The sequence below is a fragment of the Hippoglossus stenolepis genome, chromosome 10 (genome assembly GCF_022539355.2).
Source record: "Hippoglossus stenolepis isolate QCI-W04-F060 chromosome 10, HSTE1.2, whole genome shotgun sequence".
NCBI lineage: Eukaryota > Metazoa > Chordata > Actinopteri > Pleuronectiformes > Pleuronectidae > Hippoglossus > Hippoglossus stenolepis.
In genome coordinates this window covers 3,978,077-3,989,365 of record NC_061492.1, presented here as the reverse complement: position 1 = coordinate 3,989,365, position 11,289 = coordinate 3,978,077, and the positions used below count along the sequence as shown (strand labels likewise).

General features: G+C 43.8%; 1 protein-coding gene across 1 annotated transcript; it reads right to left on the bottom strand.

Annotated features, from left to right (window-relative positions):
* Nucleotides 1-2,930: 2,930 nt before the first annotated feature.
* On the bottom strand, nucleotides 2,931-9,591 carry hhipl2 (HHIP-like 2). Its single transcript, XM_047341689.1, has 10 exons — nucleotides 9,235-9,591; nucleotides 7,907-8,559; nucleotides 7,612-7,755; nucleotides 6,705-7,036; nucleotides 6,475-6,601; nucleotides 5,756-5,901; nucleotides 5,596-5,677; nucleotides 3,931-4,013; nucleotides 3,338-3,461; nucleotides 2,931-3,285 (listed from the first exon to the last, which is right to left on the bottom strand). The coding sequence occupies exons 1-10, from the start codon at nucleotides 9,589-9,591 to the stop codon at nucleotides 2,931-2,933; spliced, it is 2,403 nt and encodes an 800-aa protein (XP_047197645.1).
* Nucleotides 9,592-11,289: the final 1,698 nt, after the last annotated feature.

Sequence of the window (11,289 nt, the reverse complement as noted above, 5' to 3'; positions counted from 1 at the left end):
CAGATGGTACAGTAATGTGATATATTCTCTATATTTAAGTTTACAGTTAAAGAAATGACTGTAAGCAAATGAGCATCTATGTTTCATCCGGGCAGGCAGAGCAGGTGATTGCCTGGGGCCACTGTCTCAGCTCGGGGGCCGATGACGCTTCTCCACAGTGATGACAATTCAGTTTGAACCCCCTTAAATACTATGATCAGCCATGTTCAGGAAACTGCAACGACACCATGGTCGGAAACCCCCTAACAAGGTGAGAACAAAGAGGTTGATGCTGGTCCCTTTTCCCCGGAAGTGCTCCATGGACTTAAAATCCAATTCAGTCACGCATTTCATCACTGGGCCGCTCGTCACTTGTCGACTTTGTTACAAGGAATTGAACAGAAATGACAGATCACTGAAACCTGCAAACATCGTCGTTAACAGGAGAGGAAGGTTCTGCGTCAACGCACGTGTCAGCAAAGTCCTTTGTTAGTTGAAAAACGACTCTTACACTTCGAAGAGTCGGCGCCTGTGGCCAAACAGCCGCAGGTAACGACAAACGGAGACAACAGGAGCGGTTGCACGACAGGAAAAGGACGACTTCGCTGTCACAAACTAGAAACTCTGAAGGAATAAAGGTGCCAAAGGTTAAAACAAACACTCAAGGATCCCATTATAAGTTGAGGTTTCCTTTTAGCACCATCAGGTTTTTTTTAACTGGTGACACTTAAGCTCAAATGGTTAGTTGTGAAGCTCTGTAATTTGTGAGGGGTCGTGTGGTTTGAAGAACATCAGCTTCAACGTATAGGGGACTTACCTTGATGTGGAGGGAAATGAGCACTTGTAGCCCTGCAACACGAACGGCCCCTCAACTTAAATGCTTTTATTTCCTCGGGCGTCAGTTTGAAACAGGTCCTCAAGATGTCTGACTGATAAGTTCTCAGGAAAACGTGGCCGCACCCGAAGGTTTCCACGTTAGGAGCCGAGGAAGAAGCTTGAGGTCCGGGCGGTATCCTGACAAGATGAAACACCTCTACTGGCCCCTTCTGACATGAAGGACCAGTGACTCCACTCCGAGCGTCCTCCAGATGTCTCAGACGGAGCCAAACCTACGTAGAAAACTAATTTCTCCAGAAAAACAAGGCTGGAGAGCGATCGTCCGCCCAGTGGAGATTGGCTGCAGGGGCTTTATTGCAACATCCGTAATCGCGTTGCACAACGAGCAATGCAAAGACAAGCCCGGCACCAGATCGTAAAAGAAACATCAGCGACTGCAGGAAACATCCCAACTGGGCCCCAAGATGTTGGGGACACACACCCAGGTCTGAGCAGCCTGTGGTGGGCCTGACTTAGCAGAGGTCGAAACACCTGATGACTCTTAAGGTACAAACATCTGTCCCAAACATCTGCTGTTGGTCACTAAGATCTGCAACTTATCCTCAAACTCTCTCATGTCTATCAAACACAACGCCACTGTACAAAAATGATGTTGTACCTGAAAATATCACGTTATACGGCATGTTTCTGTCACGTCATACATGTTTGCCTCGTCACGTTATGTCATTTATTCACAGGCGTTGACTGGAGGGCGTGTACCCTGGGGTAACCTTTTCCTTCATCATAACCCACGCTGCAAAGTTATGAAATGTCATTTTCATACATTCCGCTCCTCAGGAATGTGTAATGATGCTGAATTGGGAGAGTTTACGTCGCCCTGGCGTGCACCAGGGATGTTGCCGTCAGGCCGGCTCAACTTTTACAGCAGTCATTATGTAAGGAACAGCCATGGTGGTTTCGGTTATGATCAGCGGTGCAGTTTAATTACAGAGCGTTTCTGAGACAGGACACTTTCTAATGTGTCTATTTTTCTATTTTATACGTTCTAAATACAGTTTTATGACAGTCAAAAATAAGCCGTAAAAGGAAACTGTGTCATTACATGCATAATTGCATGAAACAGTTAAAGGAATAGTTCAACTTTCTGAAAAATGCACTTACACTTGCCACAACCAGCAGATGGTTAGCTTAGCTTAGCCTTGCTTTAAAAACTGGAAGCGAAACCATCCAGACGCCGACTCATCTTCTATCACATCTTGTGTTTGTATTTCTCTTGGAACCAAAGTCTTAAAACATAACGGTGTGATTTTATAGCGGAGCATGTGCCAGACACAAAGATTTAGTGTCGTTTTTACACATCGTTTTTTTTCTGGATCAACCAAACAGGCTAAAACATGATCATTAATGGGCTGTGGGGGAACGTGCATTAGGGGTTTAGCTGCTGGCTGCGGCTTCATATTTATTGAACAGATTTGTTACTGGAATCAATCATCAAATTCTTGGCTAGAAATCAAATTGACTCTTTTTCCCATAATAACAAACTATTCCTGTACAATGAAACAACACTTTCACATACAAACATATATCAAAATAAAGACTCAGACATATTAAAAACAATGTTTCAAAGTGCTTTGGTATCTTTCTTGCTTTTAACCTGAAGTGGGTTTCTCATTGTTCTGTTGCCTTTGACATTAAAGTTTGTTTTGTTCATGAAAGCCTGAAGTTCTGTTGCAGACTCTCTCATCTTTGTGTTGTTCTTCCCGAGTTTGATTTGTTTCAGTGCTGCTTTCCTCTGGGGAATCTCCTTCTTCTTCTTCGTGTTGATGGTGATAACTTTCAGCCTCTTGGAGGCCTTCAGACTGTCGGTTTTTGAATTGTCTGTGGCAGTTTGCTTGGCCTTTGGTTTTACTTTATCTTTCTCACCGCCGGGTTTTCCCGCCGTGGTCTTCTTTGACTCTTCCCTGGATTTCTGCTGCAAAGTGTTCTTCTTCTTTTGTGCTGTGGCTTCCTGCTTGTTCGTGATTTTGCTTTTCCTCCATGGTTTCAACGTATTTTTTTCCTTTGCTTTCTTTTCAGGTGATTTCCCCTTTAGCGCCACAGTGCTCGCCATCGTCTCATTGACTGCGTACGTCGTACCGTTGACTGCGGACCTCGTAACGTTGGTTGCAGACCTCGTAACGTTGGTTGCAGACCTCGTAACGTTGGTTGCAGACGTCGTAACGTTGGTTGCAGACATCGTAACGTTGGTTGCAGACCTCGTAACGTTGGTTGCAGACGTCGTAACGTTGGTTGCAGACGTAACGTTGGTTGCAGACGTCGTAACGTTGGTTGCAGACGTGGTAACGTTGGTTGCAGACATCGTAACGTTGGTTGCAGACGTCGTCACCTTTGTTGCAGATGTCGTCACCTTCGTTGTTGAGGACGTCACCTTGGCCGCGGACGTCGTCACCTTCGTTGGAGACGTCGTCCCTTCGTTGCAGATGTCGCCATCTTCGTAGAGGACGTCACCTTGGCCGCGGACGCCGTCACCTTCGTTGGAGACGTCGTAGATTGGACTCGGCGGCTCGTTGTTGGAGGTTTGGTGATGAGTTTCATGTTTTTCGGCGGTGGTCTCGTAGGTTTTTCGTTGGTTTCCAGCACCGTCACTGAAATGGCACATAGGTCATTTTTTACTGTTTTGCTCCGCAGCCACATCGACTATGTCGCATTTTACAAAGCTGTGTAGAATGTTTGGCTCAAGTGTTCGAGAAACAGTTTTTTATAGTTTTACTGACAGTATGAGCTCATTTTACAATTTGGCAGCATGTGGACATAAAATTGAGAGCAGGTTCTTCTCGGGACAATCAACAATGAATTTTTCCCTTAAACTGACTTGATAACATGTTGTGTACATAATGTGTTTGTATTTACTGCACTACTTTGACCAGAAAAAATGAAAATCGCCTTGGATTTATTTCAGTATAAATGACTGAATTCACTCCACTTAGTCAGACAAGCTCAGTCAAAGTCTTTCTTCAACAAGTCTGGTATGTGCGCACCATGAAATAATAACACATCAACTATAGGAAGAAGAAGAGGTGATGAAAATCTGAAGTGCAAACTGAGGTAACTCACATTCCCTGGGCACGAATGGAAGCTTTTTCCCCTTCACTTTGACCGGCAGCGGCTTCCGCTTACACTTCTCCGGAGGAGCTCGCCTGCAGAAGTAGAAATTTAACCTTGAACCATATTCACCAGCATTTTTGTTTACAATACGTCCCCAAAATAAAAAGGTTACTGATCTTTTAAATAAGGTCACAACCCTGGTATCAAGCAATCAAGCATTTCCAAAGAAAACTACTCAAGTTGTTGGCTTTGTGTCTCCAGAATAAAACATTTATTGGACCACGGTGTGGCTTCTTTTTGTTCGTAGGAATCTTGTGGTGAAAATTGTGCGTCGCTTTTAGCACTTGCAACATGTGTCCTGCTTCACAAACAACCAAAAAGACAAGAAGCTGCGTGAAAATGGAGAACAGCTGTCGCCGTGATGTGGGGATCACTGAAATGTTCTGCACAAATAGAACGAGGAGACTTAATGCTTTCGAACAACATGTAATTTGTCCTGGTTGTAGAATGAGACCAAAAAACACCTCAAGTGGCGCGGCCACGACCATAACAGTGTATTCTGGTTTATGGCTGAGTTTTAACGATCCAAGCGCACGGTCCAAAGCATTCGAGACGTGTCCAAATCCACTTTGGCTAGTTTGACGGAGGAAAACAAAAGTTGCAGCATCGGTCACATGATTCAAAAGGGGTTGAACTCAGCCTCCTAATTAATCACTGTTGGGTTTTTGGGGCGTCACATGCTACAAACCAATCAGATTACCGTCTCACTTTCACTTTAAATGCTACGTGCACCTCGGTGGATCACTGTTATAAAGGCAGATTTGTCAGGTAGTAAAAAAAGCATGTGTTGTGCACCTGTCTATGTAGATGCACATAACCACCTTGATATTGTGCCCTCAAAATAAAAGTGAAATACTGCACCACTGTCTTCAGACCAGGTTTGCGTTGGTCGGTCGTGCCACAGATCTCTGCTGCTTCCCGATAGCGATGCACCAACAATGTGCCGACCACGCTGCATTTTAACGCCATAACGTCCATGGGTGCTCTGTGCATTTTTTATGTGCAACAATATGGAGGCTGAATGTAGAACAAAGAACCGTGTCGTCTGGAACTAGTAAAACCCTCGTATCGCGCCTGGCAGCCGGTCCACAACAAGGTCCTTCCAGTTCAGATTCGCTAATAAAGCTCAAAATTAAGTCACAACTCGTCGCTAATTTATGTTGGAAGAAGGAAATATTGTTTTTCATCCTCAATTTTTCTTTTCATTATTGTTTTATGAACGATTTCAAAAGCTCTGTAAGCCGTTTATAGAACATATGGAAACAGTAAAATGCACCATTGGCCTGGAAAGTGATGATTTCTTCTAAATAAAATCTACTTCTCTGTAATAGATATTCGTGATCAGACAGCAGAAGTTACATATCTCTGGACTTGGAAAAAAACTAAACATGGAGGGTGTGGAGTGTGATTTAAAAACCAAAGGAGTTCTGGACATTCATTAAAACAGTTGTTGTGTTTTAAACAACTATGATTTTGATTCTATTGTATTAAAGATTGTTCCAAACGTCAGTGATTCCATGTGACTTGATAAATTTGACAACAGGTGAATATTGTATGAATCTATGTCGATGATCCAAAGCAAAGCATGCATGATTTCTGATAATGTCGCTCTACCTGGAGGGATCCATGAATTTGAAAACGGTTCCAAAGGGAGACGTGGTGCTGGGGTACGAAGTGGCCAGAAAATAAAGCTCCCCTGAGGAAAAGAAACACAGGAACCATGTGAGCGGCGTTGATGAAATCCAGGCGCTAAAGGCAGCGAGAGAAATGTTACCTGCTTCGTCTTCAGCGAACGAGATGATGAACTTGTGGTGATGATTGATGAGTCCGGGAAAGGAGCATGTTGTCTTATCACCCATACACACACTCCTTTCTTTCCAGACTCCCGTCGTCTTATCCTCCTCTAGCGCCATTATCCGACTGCAAAAAGGACAAGAAACAGTATAATAATCATAATAATAACAATTAACTTTATTTGTGTTGCACCTTTCATACAAGAAACGCAGCTCAAAGTAAAAACATGTTAATTTAAATAAGAGAACAGATTAAAACGTGTTAAAATTACATTTTAAAGAAAAGAAAGTCACAACTAAAACGAAGGAGAAGAAACCTGCATGTTTTAATCATTTAGAAGTGAGAAATTTGTCTTCTGAGCTCTTGCCAAAGAAAAATCTCCATCACATCAAATTCTGAAGGAATCGTTTATCGAAATAGGCTCATTTGAGTTCTTGCCTGACGAAGCCACAGACTGGGAACGGACTGGTGAGCTCTGGCAGCGGGTTTCTAACTTCTGAACACAACCTGGCCTTCTGTTTCCAGTCTTCCCAGTAACTGACATGATTGGAATTCATTCGTTTTTCCATAAATTCAAAAAGACTGACACATAAATTTGAGAAAACAAGTTGGCTTTTCCTCCACAAGCTGAAAACAGTATTTTTTTTTTAATGAGACAGTTGGAGTAATGTATTTGGCTCCGATCAGCTGCACTCTTACCCATTCATGAAGTCTCCAAAGAGGTAGAGGCCGTTCAGATTGGGTGATTCACATCCTCTGTACACATACCCCCCCGTCACAGATTTCCCAACATGGTGGCTGTATGCAAATATCGGCAGGATGTCGTCTGTTGTGGCAGAGAAAGACGTGCAAACTCAAATCTGGAGCGTCGGAAATAGACTGAAAGAAACGTACATGATGGCAGAAGCGACTTTTAAACACACACTCACTCAACGACGAGTTGTGGCACAGTTTCAGATCGAAGCACTCAAATCCCTCCTTCGCCCTCCATCCGTAGTTCCCTCCTCTCACAATGATGTCGATCTCCTCGAAGCGGTTTTGACCGACGTCTCCGCAGAAGATCCTGCTCCTGCCGTAGCGGCTCACGGGGTCTCCGCGGTCCACGGAGCAACGCCACATGTTTCTGACCCCGTATGCATACACCTCAGGCCGGGCGCCTGGGTCATGGATGAACGGGTTATCAGCTGGGATCCTGTACGGCCTCTCACTGGAGTCACTTAGGTCCACATCAATTCGCAGTGCTTTACCCAGCAGAGCACTCCTGGGTAGTAAAAAACAGTTGGAGACGATACACCTGAATACTACCATCGCATACTGGGATTGAGAGAGCGTGAAACTGAATAACGAGTAGATGACTGGTTGAAACAGCGAGTAATCAAATCTAAATGACGTAAACTTAAGCTAAAGTAATAGATCGTTAACCATCACTTGTTAAACTAGTTAACTAGATGTAGCCAAGAGGTTGAATAGTCAAATGTTTTGGTTAAATGGTTAAAATAGTTTGCTTGAAGTAATGTATACATGACTCAAATATTTAAAAGTAATGGATAAGCAGTTGAAGATAGATAACTGATCAAAGGTGTAGAATTTACTGACATCTAGTGGTGAGGCTGCAGATTCCAGCAATTTAAATATCCCATTACTAGTTTCTTAATAGAAACATAATTATGAATATCATATTAATTTACTAAATCCAACACATGGTCCTTTAATTAAATGTTGACATATGCTAAATGTATAGTGAATAAATAGTTGAGTTTGTTTGTTAAAATCTAACACAGAACAAATATTTCACCTAAATCCTGACATTTAAATTGTTAGACATCGTGACCTTACTTGTTTTGAGCGTTGCCGTACTTCCCAAACGGATCCCCAGCTTTTCCACCATCGCCGGTGAAGATGTACAAATATCCATCCAAACCAAACAGCAGCTGGCCTCCGTTGTGGTTCGCCGCTGGTTCGTCGATCTCTAAAATGACCCTGGATTCAGAAAAAGGATCCGGTTAAATACGGTTGGCGTATTTTAGCACAAAGACTGAAAACAGCTCTCCAGGTTCTGCAGGTTCATTCAAACCTGTTCAAGTTTGGAAGCCATGACAAAGAACAGAAGGAAACTGCTGCGTGTGCGTACCTCTCTGAATAAGGATCGGCCATGTTCATGTCGTGATCGGACACCTTCATCTCACTGATCCGGACTTTCTCCACCTTGCTGTTGACCTCGATCGAGTAGTAGATGAAGAAGCGTCCGTTGACCCGGTACTTGGGGTGGAACGCCATGCCCAGGAAACCCCTCTCGTCCCCCAGCCAGGGGGTGGTCACCACCTCCCCGCTCATGTCGAGGAAAGGCTGCTCCACCCGGCTGCCGTCGTGCAGGTAGACCCACACGAAGCCCAGCTGCTCGGCGATGAACATCCGGTGGGTCTCATCGCCGCTGTGCAGCATCAAGACGGGGTTCCTGAGACCATTGGCCACCTCGGTCAGGCACAGCTGGAGACACCCTTTGCGGTCTTCCACCACCTGCCCCAGGTTGCCGTTGAGGTCCTGGGTCTTCAAAACATTGGGATAGCAGTAGTCCTGGTCCGACAGGTCCATCAGGGCGCAGAACGTGGACGTGTCCCGCTCAGCAGTGTCCTGCAGCCGCTTGTTCTCAGTTAGATATTTAACCACGTGCCCGCATTTGCTATGAAATTCAGTGCAGAAGTCAAAGCAAAGGCCGGGCAGCTCTCTGACGGGTGTGTACGGGTCCTCTGCATCATAGAGGTGGGCGGAATAAGGAGAGCACTCCTGGATGAGACACACATGAGACATGACAGAGGACTGAGTGTCACAGGAGCTGAAGATCAATCTGAGTGAGGCTTTAGGTCAAACAATACCTAAATAATAATCTAAAAGCATGGAAATGTCCAGTTAGGACACAGAAAGTCTGGTTTTCAAAAGAGCATTTCAGCAGGAGCCTACCACAACACACACACACACACACACACACACACACACACACACACACAACCTGCTGTGATGTGGTTCTGCCGTGTTACTGGTGTCGGAAGATAAACTCGTTCCAGTGATAAAGTCATTCAGAACATTGATGTAACAAAACATCTTCACCTCTTCTAAACTGTTTCCACTTTAGTTTAGATTAATTAGATAAAAAAGGGGGAGAATCATAAATGTTGATTCAATTAGAACCAATTAAACCAAAGTTGCACAAGACTTTTTTCCTTTTACAAAAGTAGCTTCATGACGCCTTTAACCTGAAACCAGTTATAGTTGTAGACTATGACTTCCAAATAGTTTACAGTGTACATTAGGATTTCAAGGTAAAAACACAGGTCTATCATATATAAAAAAGGTGTTTGCAGAATAAGAAATGTTCGATTTTGTGAAAATAAAACTTCTGGGGTCAGAAAACATTATGATCCATCACAACAGCATCTTCAGAATCACACAGAAAGCACTTACCTGACACATGACTTCCTTCAGCATGTCCGCACAGAGCTCCTGACCCTCCACCTCCAGCTGCTCCACAGTGTCCCAGTATCTCTCCGCGATCGTGTTGTCCGTCTGCTGGTCGCAGCATCCAAACTCCTCGTACTGCTTGCAGAACTCCAGGTGCCAGTGGGGCTGGAACGGAGGCTCGAAGTCCAGGCACTGGGGATGAGCGGATGCTGGCTGGACCCGGGCGAGCAGCATCACTGAGAGGACCAGGCTGAATGCAGGGAGCCTCGGGGTCTTCTTGGATGAGCTCGGTGCCGCCGCGCGTAAAACCGCGCAGCCGGCTCCTCCTGGATGGAGCGCAGCATCCCGCGTGCTTGACATTTTTGCCGTCTGGCCCCGAAAGAGTTGAAGTGTTTGCTCTCCTTTATGTATGCATCGGGCGTGCACGCGTGCACGTCAATGCATGTATTACGCGTCAGCCAGTCCCTGCCCCATTTCCCCCCCTTCGAGCCTCACCACCATGACTGCAGCCAGGTGAACGCGCACCTTGTGGCCAGTGTCGTCTCCCATCATCAGGCTCATTAGAATCAATTAAGACAAAACACTTTCCTCATGAAGTTAAATTAATTTATTAGTTGGTTTTTTTTGTTGTATTTTTACGCACCGCAGAAAAGTTGGCAAAGCAAATGCGCAATTGTCTCGAAAGCTGCTCACAGTCACAGTCACACAGTCACACACGCAGGGCGCTAAGTCGAGGCATGCAAACATATAGGCAAACTGCACACACACTGTAATTTACGCTCACATTCATGGAACTGAGCCTCGAGGCCTGTTGCTCGTATCCTACAGATCCAGTGTCCCGGCATGTCAGGCCCTTTATTTGAATACAGCCTAAAGATACATCATCATTTCAGACCAGTGCCAAGAAAATAACTATATATACTGACTGAGAGGAATGTCATCAGCTCATCGTGGCCTCACACAGGATCCATGCAACCTGCAGAGCTGACTGTAAAGAGGGGTTTGAGATGGATGCAGATTGTTAAGTGCACTGCAGTTAGAACGACATTAATAATAAGTAATAAACTTGATTTATACAGCAACTTTCCAAACATAGTTCCAAGCTGCTTTACGACTTCAAATGAGAACTTGAAGGCAAACAACAGGAGATTGAGTGTGAGACAGAAATGAAAATATACAGATGAGAAAAGAGTAAAAAACAAGATCAAATAAAACAATGTTAAATGATTCAAATAGTAAGCTGGTATCACACAACTAATGAAATGTGCATTTTAATAAGATTAGTGAAATATCATCCATTTGAATTTTCATCTGCTGATCTATAACAGTTATAATAAATGTGGATCATTAACCTGGCCGCTGCCTTGGGCCCCATGACTCCAGTAAACGGATAAAAAGCAGCATTATTGTATGTTATTTTGGTTATTTTATTGAAAGTGTTTAATAAATATGCAGCAATTAAAACAATATCAGTTGACGTTTAGGTGTCTTCTGTTTCATCACCTGATCAGAGCCTGTTTTGAAGAATGTCTCTATTTTAAGACCTTGATTCTCTTTAGTTTTGTGTCTGTATGTAGTTTATACCTACATACATGATGTTTTCTATTTCTTTTTCTTGTAAAACTCTTTGTGAAGCATCACGGAGAGTTTGCTATTCCACAGAAACAATAATAAGAATCGGAAGAATCCCGAATCCCGTCAGAAGTTATATTCCACTTCTCAACAACTTTTCATTTGTTGTCCTGCCCTGTGACTGTAACTTCCCTTTAACTTTGCACAATCCAGTCTCTAGTGTTATTCCACAACTTCTTCCCTGGTGCTCTGATTATCTGATTCTGAGCCATTACCACAAGTATGAGAATTAAATGAAAAACTTTTAAGTGGAATTTTGCAGTTCATCACTACAGATGAATTATGACTCATGCACAGACCACCAGCGACTACAGTGTTGTTGTTTAATTCTCTGGTTTAACTCTTAACTGTGCAATATTCATTCTGTCTGTGCAATACAATGGTTCATGTGTAATCCATTCACTGTACATCTCCTCACACTGCTCA

What these genes read in the sequence shown, in the direction of transcription:
- hhipl2 (XM_047341689.1), bottom strand. Translation starts at nt 9,591, where the DNA reads ATGTCAAGCACGCGGGATGCTGCGCTCCATCCAGGAGGAGCCGGCTGC. An exon ending in TGAAGGAAGTCATGTGTCAG is followed by an intron (nt 8,560 to 9,234) that starts GTAAGTGCTTTC and finishes TGTCTCATCCAG; the next exon opens with GAGTGCTCTCCTTATTCCGC. An exon ending in TCTCCAACGAAGGTGACGGC is followed by an intron (nt 3,286 to 3,337) that starts GTCCGCGGCCAA and finishes TCTGCAACGAAG; the next exon opens with GGACGACGTCTCCAACGAAG.